General features: G+C 40.0%; 1 protein-coding gene across 1 annotated transcript; it reads right to left on the bottom strand.

The window, feature by feature from the left end:
• Positions 1 to 332: 332 nt before the first annotated feature.
• Positions 333 to 13,814, bottom strand: RNF139 (ring finger protein 139). The gene is given in 3 exon segments (XM_020964998.2): positions 333 to 2,067; positions 2,069 to 2,418; positions 13,260 to 13,814. Coding segments are annotated over 3 exon segments (2,004 nt in total). The 5' UTR covers positions 13,438 to 13,814; the 3' UTR covers positions 333 to 591.
• Positions 13,815 to 15,419: the final 1,605 nt, after the last annotated feature.

Here is a 15,419-nt window from a genome sequence, read left to right as displayed (position 1 = left end):
AACTTCAAAACACAGGTCAAGGTAAGTGCTACCTAAAAATTGAACAGACATTTCTATCAGTTACATTCTAGGAAGTTTATTTTCTTGGATTTTAAGACTACCCCATGTGTGGTTCTTATATCCTTAGAAAACACTTGCTCATACTTTCACTTTAGTCTGTAAAATATCTTAAGTTTTTTAGGGCTAGATAACTCATTGTAAAGGATGCTTTCTTGCATTTTTACTATCCATTTCAATGAGAAAACTGGGGTCCAGAGCTAGCACATGTGTATCTTTGGCACAGTTGACGCACTGTATGAACATTACATCTATCAAAAATTTTTTTGTCCAACTTTTGTCTTAAAAACATGTGAAAACGTTTTATTCTATGTACAATAATGTACACAAATTTAAATAGGTCACCAAAGAGACCAGCAGTAATTAAAGAGGTATATTTACAGTAGCACATCACAGTAAACGGAAAACCATTCACAGACTCAACATTGATACTGTTTTTGTGCTTGGTTACACACTGAAGTGAAGTATTTTACTCCATTTTTGTTGAACTGAATTTTAAACAAATACCTCAGTGATTAATAAATGCCATTTTAATCAGTCAGTATCATCATTAAGAGATTCTTCAGCTGTTGTGTCTGTGTGCTGAATCACTCCATTTCTTTCATGTTGAACATCATCATCACAATCGGTACTGTCATCTTCATTTATGTCCCTGTCAGATTCAGCAGCGGCAGCAGCTTCTCTTACAACTTGCTCAGGATTTTCATTGGGTGAGATAAACCCATTGTTGTTAGATGAGTTTGCATTTTCCTTCACATCTTCAATGTATACTTTTTGATGGCACATTGGACAAGTATCTTGAATATACAGCCATTTCCGAAGGCAAAGTGCATGGAAGTAATGATTACAAGGCGTAATACGAGCAGATGTTGTAAACTCATGATAGCAGATTGCACAGACATCATCTATTTCATGTAAGCGGCTCCCTTTTATTTCAGGAAGTGAATTAATTTTCTTAACAGCAGTTCTACGATTGATAAATGTCTTCCAGCCATTCTTTGCTTGTAAGTAGATGTTAAAATATGCATGTAAGCACATCATGCAAGCCCGAATTTTACTTCCTGACTCAAACATCATGGTATAAGCCCCGTTTCCAAACATAACCACTCCAAATATAAATTCAATAATATTGCCTGTTGAACGAACGTAGTAGACGTAATCATCAAGCTTTTCCCAGAGGACATTATAGTAGCCATCAATCATGAATAACGTATAAACAGTAAGAGATACAATTACTTTTAAGCAAAGTTCCACACAAAATGCTGTAACTGCAAACAGCCACGTATTTAGTGCATAATGATGCCAGAGAATATAACTGAGCAAAATTGGAAGAATAAAAAGACAAGCAGAGACGAAGAGCACAGGAAAATGTCTACGAAAAGATGACACATGAGAGGCACTGAGAGACATTAACACGGGGTCTGTCATTCCATGGATGAAATGTAGGACTGCAGTTAATAAAAGGCACATGTTTCTACTTAGGCGAACAAGTCTTTCTTCTGGCCTTAACCCACTTAAACCTGTCTGCAGAGCCAAAATAAAAAACAAAACAGGTGCTACAAAGCCAAGCCTCCTGTCATCATCTTCAGTTGACCCAATGAAGGCTAGTATCCCTAACCCCAAATAATGGGCAATTGATGAAATTACAGCACTCATGCCCAAAACAGTTAGTGTGGAATCACATCCACTTATTATAAGATTGCAAATTAGTTCCCAGAAATTATCCCAAGAAATAAGGTAGGAATTTTCTCCAGTGTCATTTGCCATCTTTAAAACGTATATTAACACAGAAGCTTGAGCTGCAATTCTTGTTAGCCAGAAGACTCGCAGTATGTCTGGGAAACGAATCCTTTTCCAGGTATCCTCCATCAATAGCTGTAATCCATAAATACGATACATGTGCCTTACCAAAAGATAAACATATCGTGTAGAATAATAAAACCACTTAATTTTCACAGCCAACACAAGAGTGGTATTTAATGTCAGAATCAGGGAAGAAGCAAAAACTAAAAGTCTCTCTGACATGTAAGGGTAGCTCTGTGATTAGGCCTATTACAGGAACCAAGAAATTCATTATGATCAGCTGTGAGTAGATGGACTGAATTTGAAGTAATGTTACATATCCAATTCCAAATGTTAGCTGAAGAACAATAAGTGCCATCCATAGTGAGGGACCTTTCCGAGGAAGAAATTCAATTCCAAATGCTGATGTGTTGTAGGCACCATAGAAGTCAATGTGCAAAGAGGCGTAATAATTCACCAACACTGAAGTTGCAGCTAGTAGAAAGGCTGAGCTGTACATGTAAAACTTGAAAAGTGATCGCTGTGACAAGATCAAAACAACACTGGATACAAATATACCTAAAAGAAAAAGATGGAGAGAAATCAGTTTGCTTCCTTTAAACAAACATCCTGTCTTAGAATTTTGAGAAGAACTGATGGACCTCTACATGTCAAGTTCTTCAATTACTTGATGATGCATAGACAGTTTCATGCTTATGAACAATGGCCTAACAACTGCTTCTCTTTTTTTTTATTAATTTATTTTGATTTATCAACAATCACTTCCATATGCTTTTGAGTTGAAAGTTTTTCTCCCCCTTCCTCCCCCCCACCCTCCCCAAGATGGTGCACAATCTGATATAGGCTTTACATTTACATACCCATTCAACATATTTTCACATTAGTGAAGTTGTAAGTAAAAATTAAAACCAGTAGGAGGAACCATCAGAAAGATGAAACAAAACTCAACAGAAGGTAAAAGTAAGTGATAGCGATTCGACTTCCATAGTTCTTTCTTTGGATGTGGACAGCATTTTCCAACCCAAGGTCTCTGGAGATGTCTTAGATCCTCGTAATGCTGAGAAGGGTTCAGTTTAACAATCTTAGTCATTGCATAACGTGGCTGTTATTGTGTACAAAGTCCTCTTGGTTCTGCTCACTTCACTCAGCATCAGCCCATATAAGTCTTTCCAGGTTTTTCTGAAGTCAGCCTGTTCATCATTTCTTATAGCACGATAGTATTCCATTACATTCATATACCACAACTTGCTCAGCCACTCCCCAATTGATGGGCATCCTCTCAATTTCCAATTCTTTGCCACCACAAAAAGAGCTGATATGAATATTTTTGTACATGTGGGTCCTTTTCCCATTTGTTTGATCTCTTTGGGATATAGCCCTAGGAGTGCTACTGCTGGATCAAAGGGTATGCACATTTTTGTAGACCTTTGGGCATAGTTCCAAATTGTTCTCCAAAATGGTTGGATCATTTCACAATTCCACCAACAATGTATTAGTGTTCCAATATTCCCACATCTTCTCCAACATTTATCATTTTCCTGTTTTGTCACGTTCGCCAATCTGATAGGTGTGATGTGGAACCTCAGAATTGTTTTGATTTGCATTTCTCTAATCAATAATGATTTAGAGCATTTTTTCATATGACTATAGATGGCTTTAATTTCTTCATCTGAAAACTGTCTGTTCATATCCTTTGACCATTTATCAATTGGGGAATGGCTTATGTTCTTATAAATTTGTCTTAATTCTCTATATATTTTAGAAATGAGGCCTTTATCAGAGAGACTGGTTGTAAAAATTCTTTCCCAATTGTCTACCTTCCTTCTAATCTTAGTTGCATTGGCTTTGTTTGTGCAAAAACTTTTCAATTTAATGTAATCAAAATTATCCATTTTGCTTTTCATAATGTTCTCTGTCTCCTGTTTGGTCATGAATTCTTCTGTTCTCCATAGATCTGATAGGTAAACTATTCCTTGTTCTCCCAGTTTACTTATGGTATCAGCCTTTATATCTAAGTCCTGAACCCATTTTGACTTTATTTTGGTATACGGTGTGAGATTTGGGTCTATGCCTAGTTTCTGCCATACTCTTTTCCAGTTTTCCCAGCAGTTTTTTTCAAAGAGTGGGTTCTTATCCTAGAAGCTGGGGTCTTTGGGTTTATCAAATAATAGATTACTACAGTCATTGACTACTGTGTCTTGCATATTTAACCTATTCCACTGATCCACCTCCCCTATTTCTTAGCCAGTACCAAGCAGTTTTGATGATTGCTGCTTTATAATACAATTTAAGATCTGGAATTGCTAGGCCACCTTCCCCTGCATTTCTTTTCATTAGTTCCTTTGATATTCTGGACCTTTTGTTTTTCCAAATGAATCTTGTTATTATTTTTCTAACTCTATAAAATAATTTTTTGGTAGTTTAACAACTGCTTCTCTTGACAGTCTCATCTTAAAGGACCATCAAAGCCCCTCCCAAAAGTGCTAGCAAGACAGATGACCTATGAACTCAGTACTGTTTGTCCTCATGTACTTTTTGCACTCTTAATAAATTACTTTAGAGTAAATGTGTACATGTTATTATTTCTCTAAGAGACTAATCTGCTATATGGTGCTTTGTTGTGTTGTAGATGCTCAATAAATAAACACACTGAATAAAAAATAAGGAATATTTCCATAAAAGTGGGGTGAAAGAATTTAACCTCCACAAAGAGCACTAGAGCTCAAGAATTTTAAATTGCTAGGATGGAAAAAAAATCCATTGCTACTTTTATATTTTGTAAAATCCAAATATAGTGTGTATTTGAATCATAATGTAAGTATCTCACTCTGACAATGATCTATAACCAGAGAATTCCTTTATACTGCCAGAAGCTGTCTATTAAGTATATCTCTTGGTGCAGGACACGCTAGCTTTCTCCTCTAAACCAAGAGCACAGCATTCTCTCTTCTCTCTACATTTCCCTTTTAAAGAGCTCACTTAACTCCTCAGTTCCAGTTATCACCTCTCTGGCAGACAACTAAAATCCCTATCTTTCAGCCACACCTTCCCAACTGCCTGTTGTACTCCTGTACCTAACTGTCCCACCAACAATTCAAATTCAGCATGTCTAAAACCTACCTCCCTCTAAAAACATATTTTCTCTTGATTTTCCAATTTGTTAATGTGTCCAAATTCTGCCTCAAAATAATTTTTTTCATTTGCCACTCATTCAGTCACCAAATTGGATCAATTCTTCCTTTGTGCTGCCTTTAAATCACTTCCTTTCCAATTCTAAAGCCATCACCTTTATTTCAAGGCATCATTACTTCCTCCTACATTATTGCAACAGCCCTCCTATGATCTCCCTCCTTCTAAACATTCCCTGTCTCAAACACAGAGGCCAAATTAATCTTCCAGCACAACTCTAGTATCATTTCTCCTGCTCAAAAACATTCAAAAGCTCTCCACTGTCTACCAAAATCCAGATGTCTTGGTTTGGCATTTAAGTTTCTTCACAATCTAATACCCAACTAGCTTTCATGTATTATCTCTCACTACTCTATCTATACTTCAGGCATCTCGATCTATCTAAAACACAATGTACTGTAAACTATCTCTGTGCTTTTGGTTATGAAAACACTTTTTCTGTACATCTCTGCTTATCCTACCTAGCCTGAATGGCCCAATTCACCTTTACCACATCTCTCCTGATTACCTCTGACAAAATTAATCTGTCTTCCCTAACAAGGGAGAACTCATTACCCCCTAGGGAGCCCATTCTACTTTGGGACAGCTCTTATCATTAGGAAGTTTTTCTTTACAAGTTTAAATTCACCACTTTGAAGCTTCTACTTAATGCTTCTTTCTAAATTCTATTTGCAAGAGCCAAATAAAACATGCCTAATCTTTCATGTGACAGCCTTTCAGGAACTTCAAAGACAGCTAGTGTCCTCTCTGAGCCTTCTTTCTGTTCTACATACAAAACACCCTGTTGTTTCTTTAATTGATCCTCATACCCTTGATCATTTTTGCTTCCTTCAAGTCTCAGCTAAAATGCCACCTTTTACAAGAAGCACCCAGCCCTTAACACTACTCCAACTCTGATCTGAACACAACAGAGAATGCTAGGACTAGATAACACAACTACCCTCCTACTGCATTGTTATAGGCATAGACACAGCTGCCCTGAAGTCTCTCCCCATTCCCCCACACCCTCCCCAGTCACCCCTAATATGGAGCACTGAGTCTCTCAATTCAGCATGAGATCATTACATCACCTTTTATGGCAGTCACTTCATACTGATAACTCATTAAGCTTGCTTCACTATAACTTCCAGGACCTTTTTTTTCTTCTTCAAAATATTGACTTGCCATGTCTCCTCCCTCTTACTGTATCTCTGAAGTTTATTTTTTGAACCCAAGTTTTACCTCCCATTATATTTAATCTCACTGGATTCAGCCCAATGTTCTAGCTTGTCAAAATCTTTTCACATTCTGATATCTAGCAATTTAAGCCCTCTGAAATTTGTGCTTTTTACATATTTGATAAGTTAACTAAATATTTATTTATCCAAATCAAAGATAAAGATGATAAAAGGTAAGACCAAGTATTGATTCCAGGAGCACTATACTGAAAACTTTATTCCAAGCTGACTGACTAACTCTTGGGACATAGCCAACCTCTTGATACAGGCCATGGCTATGAACCATAGGTTTCCCACTGTAAATTCAGACATGGGCAATCCTGGTTAAGAAAAAAATCAATATAAATGAGGCTGAGAAACAGAGAGCCAGTAGACTAATAAAACTGGATTTGGAATAATGGTGTTATACACCTGTGTTCAAATTCTGCCTCACTTACTAGCTGTCTGAACATGTCAGGGCTTCAGATTCTTCATCTATAACAATGGGGTTATTACTTGCCAATTCAATTCAATTATGTTGCCAGCTGAATTTGATAAGCATTTATTAAAACATCTACTCTGTGCAAGGAACTATGCTTGATGCTGATGACACAAAGGCCCAGCCCTCAAGGAGCTTATAGTCTACTGGAAAGTGCTTTGAAAATCTTGAATTGCTATACACTATGAGTTGTCACTTTTATTTGTTAAACCATCTACTAAAACCATAACTGTTAATTTACTCTAAAGTATCAAAAACATTATCAAAACAATGCAACTGTGAAGTATAAATACCTCCATATTCTGGACAGTGTGGGAACACAGGTACTTGCCTTACCAACTTAGGGAAAAAATACTTATGTTGAGTAAATACAAAAAAGGCCAAACCAGTGGTAAGGTCAGTGAATAACTAGTAAAAGCTGTTTCATAAAAGACTGTCATTTCATTAAAGCCAGTGAACATCTTGATTATCCCATTTTATCACCAAGCTTCTGAGTAGAAAAATGTCCTAGGGGTACAAGAAGAATCTGCTATTGCTGTTGCTGCATGCGTGCTTATAAAGTTGAAGTATCAGGGAAACTGAAAGAGGAGAAAACTCCAAATTGGGTATGTCTTGAGTTGGTAATCTCATTTCCTTTGAGAGCTGAGCGGCATTTATTTGGATTACATTTTTTGAAAAAGACATTGAGAATTTGGAAGAAATTAGAAAATATTGTTGGGAAAAGTGTCCAAGGGGAAAAGGAATAAAACCATATCCAAAAAGTAAAAGAAATAGTGACAAATATTTGAAAGAGATGTACCAAATATCATATATTGTGTATTAATATAATAATAATATAATTTAGAGTATAATTAATATGAAGATATTAAAAGAATTTCAAAGACTGGAATTAATAAAAACAGCAAAATAACCAAAATAGAAAAGTGAGTCCTATCTTAAAATTCAAGATGTCCAAAACTGAACTCGTTATCTTTGTCATCCTCCCCACCTTCCTCTTCCAAACTTCCCTATTACCATCCTGGGCACTAATACCCTTTCCAGTCACCCAAGCTCCCAACATAGGTGTGATCCTTAATTCCTTACTCTCTTTTACCCTCAGCCATATGCAATCTATTGCCAAGTCCTATCAATTTTACCTTTGTTAACATCTCTACTATAAATTCCCTTCACTCCTCCGAAATTGCAAGCACTCTGGACTATTGCAACAGCCCACAGGTTTGGTCAGCCTGCCACAAGTCCTCCCTGCTCTAGTTCATCCTCCATGCAGTTGTCAAAAAGCCTAAGTGACCAAGTCATCCCTAATTCAACCAACTCCAGGGGCCTCTAGGATCAAATATTTAAACATCTGTTTGGCATTCAGAGCACTTCACTACCTGGTTCCCTCCTACCTTTTTTACACCTTTCTTCCTATTGTCATGTCTCTGCAATCCAGTGACAGTGGCTTCCTCACTATTCATCACAAAATACTCCCTATCTCCTGACTCCAGGAATTTTCAATGACAGTTCGTGCTTAGAATATTCTCCCTCAACATCCCTTCCTCCTGGCTTCCCTGACTTTCTTCAAACCCCAGCTAAAATCCCACCCTCTGCAAGCCTTTCCTGCTTTATTTTAATGTTAGTGCCTTCCTTGTATTATCTCCAACTTATTTTTATCCAGTATAGATATTGTTTGTACATAAATATTTGCATGTTGTCTCCACCACTAGACTATGAGCTCCTTGAGCCTTGAGAGCAGGGACTGTGGCTTTTTTTGGGGGGTTTCTGCCTTTCTTTGTACCGCCCCCCCCCTTACAATATTTGCACAGTGCCTGGCACATAGTATGCCCTTAATAAATGCTTACTGCCTGCTAGATGAATAAGAGTGGAGAAGTTCATAGTCTATGCCCAATTATGAATCATTTACAATGTTTTATTTCAATGGCTCTGTGATCTCACTAAAGTACATATTCCTATGATCTCTCTCCATCAAGGCAAATTACAAATCACCCATACCTTTCCACATAGTGAATCTTTTTTCCATGTCCTCCCATATATACTCCAAAGAGTCCACCCAAAGCACTTAAAACCTTCCTCTAGGTCTTTTTTTTTTTAAACATTTTACCCCTTGCTCTCAATACATGACCACCATACCCCCTCTTTCCCATTAATACATATCCTTATCTTTACTCCACAGAGCAAATAAGTCTATCATGAGAAATAAATCCATTTGTAAAATATTAAAAATTAAAAAATTTTAAGAACATAAAAGCATATGACACTGTCTTCATTTTAGGCTAGACCTGTTAAAAATGTTAAATATTCACTCTATAAGCCTCTCTCACCCTAACATTACTTCATAAACCTTAAATAACTAAGAGAAATTCATAGCAACAAAAACGTCAGAAAAATGTCCTAATATATGATGTAGAGATGTAGACATTTATGGGTTAATTAATGAATGGATTAGCGTTGCTAGTTTTCCCCCAAACGAAAGAAACCTAAGCAATGAGAAATGCATCAATTTTAGGGAAATAAGATCAGAAATAGTATTACCAGATACTAAGTACATTCTAACTGATCTAACACAGCAACTGTAGTATTCTACCAATGGCTTCAACAGTAAATGCAAAACCAGAGTTCAACTTTTACCATCCATTTTTCTTATCTGTTGTTTTACGTTATGGCAATAAGATATATTTTCATGTAGATAACAAGAGAACTCTGATATTTACACTTCCTAACTTAGTTTCAAATTAGCTATGTCATTATTACATTGACTATGAATTACATGTTTTGAAGGGAATGTAATATTTCCTCAGAAAAGGTTAAGATATTAATATTCTTTATTATGATACAATCTATTATGTTTTCTCAAATAATATACAGGGTTTTTTCCTGACATTAGAAAGCCAACTGTGAAATTTATGGTTTCAAATCATATGAATACTAGAAATAATGGGAAATGGCCTCAGCTGCCTCTAGTACTCAACATATCAATGTTGGGGGTAGAGGTGAGGAAATGGAGAAGCAGAAACTGTTAGTAATAAGAGGAAGGAGGATAACCCAAGTAGAGGAAGGAAGTGACAAGATAAGCCCAGGTGATCTTAAAGAAAACCTTGGTGAAAGAGTTAGAAATACATAAAAAATGATGAACAGGACAACACTACTTCTGTAAATTTTGGGTTAGAAATACAACAAAGAATGGGACAAAAAAAAAGTATAACTAGTATGAATACAGATTCCTTACTGTAAGGGCATTTTTTGGTCTGTGTTTATTGTGCCATTTTCACTTTTTTAAAAAAATAATCAAAAGGAATTAAGTTGAAAAATCATTTCTTTGAATACTAGTTAAAAGTAAATCTACTCCTTTAAAGCACCAAATTAAGGCCCCCTACTCCGGTCAGCATCTTAACATTCCAGGTTTTTGTCCCTTAATATTTATGGGCATAATGAAGCTACACTGCTTAAGATCCAGAACATTTAACATATATACTGTTTTTGTTCTAAAAAAGAATTTTTAAAAAACGGACTCTTTTTCAGCAGTAAAGAAACTGAATCCAGTCAATTATATAGGAGTAAATTAAGGAGTGGTCTGGTGATTGGTTTAGACAACAAATGTTTCTAATTATTTTAATGAAGTCCAAAACCAAGAACATTCTAGAATCAAAATGTTTATACAAACAGCACAGCATATGTGTTTTATGTTAGGCAAAAGCCCTTGAAGATTAAAATGTATGTATTTTAAAATATGTAATAAAGTTTGATCTTAATTGAAGTATGCCCTAGTTATCAATGAAAAAGGACACCATCACTAGGTTTAAATTCTGCAAAATTCAACTTTTCATGTTTTATTATTAAGAAAGACCTAGAAACTAAACATTGGGCTTATTCTGGTTGGCTATTATAAAGTGTTTCTTTTCTCCACGCCCCTCTCCTTTCTCAAAGATGCCCAAATTGCTATTTGGGGGAACAACTTATATTTAAATAGAAATTCTTAAAACATGGCCCAAAGGGGGCTTGCTTCTGGATGGTCTGAGGCATATCTTCTGTAATAAATTTTTTTTAACATGGTAGTCTCTATATCTAGCAAAAAAAAAAGAAAGAAAGAAAAAAATTAGTTCTACCATTTAGTTTATAAATGATTCCTGATCTCATAAGATTTAGCTCTAAAAAAGTTCTTAGAAACAATATCTCCACTCCCCTACACCTATCCTGATGCCCCAAAGGGGAGATGAGTAGTTACACTGGGAGTGAGGAGTCAAGTCAGAACTCAAAATTCTGGGTGGTGGTTTTTTTTTTCCTCCAAAGCCAGCGCTCCTTCCATACTGCCTCATTGGTGAATAAAAAAAAGCAAACCTTGGTCTTTTTTTTTTTGGCAGTGATTCTTCTAAACACATTGTGCAATTAAAAAAATGCTGAATTTGTATCAGAAAACCTGGGTTCAAATCCTGTTTCTACACTTTGTAATTCCCTCCCAAATGAATTCCCCAGCTCTTAGACTAGTAACACACGGGATGTCGACCAAGTCCTCGGTCTTCTCAACTTGAAAATGAGGTGATTGGAGAAGATGACCTGAAGTCTTTACCAGTGTGAATTCTATAATCCTACTAAAGTGAATCCGATACTTCATCTTGGTGCAGAGGTAGTCATAGCCCTGGGAGCCAAAGGCCATGAATAGACACAAGCTCTGAAAAGTCTTCAAACTTTAAAAACTTTACATATTGATAGAATGGGACAGTGGGATGAGAGAGCTGGAACTAAAGACAGGAGATGGAGTTCAAATCTGGCCTCAAGCACCTACTAGCTGTATGACCCTGGGCAAGGCACTTTACCTGTCTGCCTCAGTGTCCTCATCTGGAAGATGGGGATAACAATAGCATCTAATTCCAAGGGTGGTTGTAAAAAACAAAATGAGATAATACTTGTACAGCTCTTTGAAAAGCTTAAAACACTATATAAATGCTAGCTATTACTATTACATTATTTAAAATGTTGGTGGCAGGACTATCAGACCAATGAAGATACAGGTGCTATAAGTATTGAAGAATGTTGATATGATATTACTTTTTAACTGAATAAAAAAAAACATTTAGCCCTTAATAATGCTACAACAAAACAAAACCCAACAGCTATTCTTACTCACTAAGGATAGGCATGTAACAAATGGGCAGACAATTTATATTCTTGATTTGAAGACCAAGTGCAGCACCTAGTACTACAGGACTTGTGCCCTAGCCCCAGTTCTGCTAAGTGATGTTGGACAAGTCACTTCATCTCTCTGGGCCTCAGTTTCCTCATCTATAACATCAGGGGGGCTGGACTATGTGATTTTTGAGACATTCCACAAGTCTAAGAAGAATACAGGATGAAACTCACCAACAGTTTCTGGAACACAACCTTGAAATACATTCTTTTTGTCTGTTCACAAGAAAATTCTCAAAGTCCAAGCAGTAGCCCTCATAAAGTAAATTTGACAATTAAGACAGACTTCAGATTTGGCTTAGTCCGAATCTGACAACTAAGACATTTCAAACTGGTCTATACCATATGTGATGATTATGATAGATTTCATTTTAAAGCACAAAATGTTCTCTTTTCCCGTGTGGCAGAAACGTTTAATATTATGGGATCTCTCTGAAGCTAATATTATTTAATCCTAATCCCTGATTTTACAAAGGAGGAAATCAAGACCCTAAGAAGCTATGTGACTCTCCCAAGGTCATGAAGTTAGTGACAAAGCCAAGTCTCTTATTTCCCAGTGCAAGTTCTTTCCCCTGTGTTATGCCGCCTATCTGTATATGTATGAAGGACTTTTAAGACGCTTAAAGATATCCCTTACACCTGGTGCAACTACTAACAAAATGATTTTCAGTGTGGTTCGTGGACACTGTTATTCATTTAACCACCACTCTAATTTCCTGGCTTATTCCTACTCAGCATGGTATGGTTCACATCTCCTCAATCAGGATTTGTGTAACAGTTCCTTGGTTTGACATTTCCAGTTTTCCTCCTCTGGAATGTCATTAACCACCACTGACAACAATGACAATAACAGTGGGCTCATATTGAAACACCTGCAGAAAACGCGGAGTTGACAGTACAGGAGGAGGGAGGGAGGGAGGGAGGGAGGTTCCGAGGCAACCTAAGCCCCGAATTAGCGCATTTTGTCCAAGGTCAAGTCAATAGCACAGCTCCTAAGCCTTCCGCCTCTCCCGTGGCCTTGGCCCTCAGCCACGATTCCCATCCACGGGACGACCACAGCCAAGGCCCCCACCTCCACGCCCTAGCCCCCCGGAAAGAGGCTGAGCCGAGCACCCCGCTGACTCACCCAGAGCCCGGGCCTATCCCCCTCCCCACGTCCAGAGGAGGGGTCCCTTTTTCCGCCTCCACCGCCCCCCCACCCTCCCACACCCCCGCGCCGAGGGGCAGCAACGCGCGCCCCGAGGCAGAGCTCTGCAGCAGACACAACGGCCCTCGGCGGGGCCCGGCGGGGCCGGAGCCTGCGAGCACGCGGGGCCGGGCCGCCCGCTCCTTACCCAGGAGCCGGATGAGGATCTGGAACCCGACGCAGAGCCGGCCCTGGCTGGCATCATAGTAAGAGTTGAAGATGGCGTCGATGATGAAAAGGCAGGGAACGCGGAGCGCCACCTCCAGCGCCGTCCAGACCTGCTGTTGGGCCATCCGCACCTGCTGGGGGGCCCCCACGGCCGCCATGAGCCGCCGCCACCGCCCCGGGCTTACCAGGGGCGGGGGCTGAGGCGGGCTGCGGGCCGGCGGACTGGCGGCGAGGACGGCAGGAAAGAGGGTAGGCGGGAGGGTGGGAGGGAAGGAGGGAGGGAGAGAGAGCGAGGGCGGCTCCGCCCGCACCCGCGCCCTCCCTCTCCTGTCTCTGTCACGGCCCGCCCCGCCGCCCGCTCGCTTCTCTCCGGCTGGAGCAGGCGGCGGCGGCAGCGGCAGGGGAGGCTTTCTGCGGGGCCTCCGGGCGTCGGTGTTTCCGGCCGCCTATCGCCAGTTTCCTCCTCCCTCCTCCTCCCCCGCCTGCGGAGCGTCCATCTTGACCTCTCCTCCGCCCCTTTGCCGTAGCTGCTGGTGCCGGCCCCGAGGCGTCGCCGGCGGTCGCGCGAGACCGGGAGCCGCCTCCGTCTGGCGTCATAATCCGGCGCTGGGCCCCGCTCCCGCGCCAGTCATCCTGAACCTGCATTAGCAACCGGCTCTAGCCGTTGCCATGGTTGCGTCGCCGCCCTAGGCCGGTTGGGGGCGGGAGGGTGAGGAGCTGAGCTGGGCCTCGCGGTGAAAGCTGGAACTCAATCCGGGATCCCTAACGGCCTACGGCGGCTGCAGTGACCCAGCCCTGGGCCCTCCCTCCGCCTGCCTTCAGGGCCTGCAAGCCGGAGCCTTGCTTTTCGAGAACCTCCTTGGCCCATGATGGCCGCCAAAAGTGGCTTTGATAACACCCCTCAGCCTGAACCATAAAACGCTCCTTAGGTTGGACTTGAAGGTGAAAAGGCATTAAATTTAGGCTTAGAGCTGGAATGTCTTTATAACCCACCCTCTCATTTTAGAGATAAGGACACGTGGGCCTAGACTGCTCAGGTGCTGGCCCAGGGTCACACAGCTACAGTCTCTCCATCCCTGGTGTCTTGGAATCCTAAATCCAGGGCTGGAAAGAACCTCCAAGGCCTTGTAGGCCTGTTACAGATGAGGAACTGAGGCCCAGGTCACATGGAGAGATGTGGAGTTCAAAACGGGTTCAAAGAGATTACAGAAAAGATAGGAGTGGCCCTAGAGTTCTCAGAAGGTTGCTGCAGCTATGCCATTTCAAGCTTCAGATAACCTAGCTCCAGCTCAGTACAGGCCATCTTCTCAAGGAATGGCCTTCAACTCCGGAGCTAAGCAAAGAATTATACAGATGGTAGAAATGCAGAAGTATCCAATGGAGCCTCCAAGATTTAAAATTTATAGAAAATTGAATTGGATGGATATTAATGGGCCACTGTCAGCTTGCAGTGAGAGCTCCATAGTAGTGTCCCAGGGGCTTGACGTCATTCCTCTGCTCAAATTATCAGTGGCTCTTAGTGCCTCTCAAATAAAACCTAAATTCCTTGCCAGACACTCAAGTGCTTCTACAATCTGACTCCAACCTATTTCTAGAGCTTTAATATTCTTCATGCACTCTGATTCAACCACACTATTTCATGCTATTCCCGTGTTTACCTTTTCTGACAGTATGCATTTGTACATGGCTTTTCTCATCCTTAAAATGAATTGCTTCTAGTAGTTTATGAAAATTCTTCTCATTCAAGGTCAAGTGCCTCTTCTTTTTTTTTTTTTGGTTAGGCAATGTGGTTAAGTGATTTGCCCAGGGTCACACAGATAGTAAGCGTTATGTGTCTGAGGCCAAATTTGAACTCAGATCCTCCTGACTCCAAGGCTGGAAGCTCTATCCACTGCGCCACCTAGCTGCCCCCTTAAGTGCCTCTTCTTCCATGATGCTTTCCTTGATTACCAGTATTGGAAGTCATCTCTCCCTTTTGTAATCTGTGCACTTAATCCACTTCTCCCCTATACCATGGTTGTCCTATGTACGTGGTGCCTACTAGATTACAAGCTTTTTGAGAGTAAGACTATGCACTTTCATCTATGTATCCCCATGACATGACCTAGTAGTATCTTGCACAAAAGAGATGCTTAATGAA

Source organism: Phascolarctos cinereus, unplaced genomic scaffold, assembly GCF_003287225.1.
Source record: "Phascolarctos cinereus isolate Bilbo 61053 unplaced genomic scaffold, phaCin_HiC Scaffold_4;HRSCAF=312, whole genome shotgun sequence".
NCBI classification, from domain to species: domain Eukaryota; kingdom Metazoa; phylum Chordata; class Mammalia; order Diprotodontia; family Phascolarctidae; genus Phascolarctos; species Phascolarctos cinereus.
Note: the sequence above shows the minus strand (reverse complement) of the source record. Positions and strands in the feature narration are given on the sequence as shown.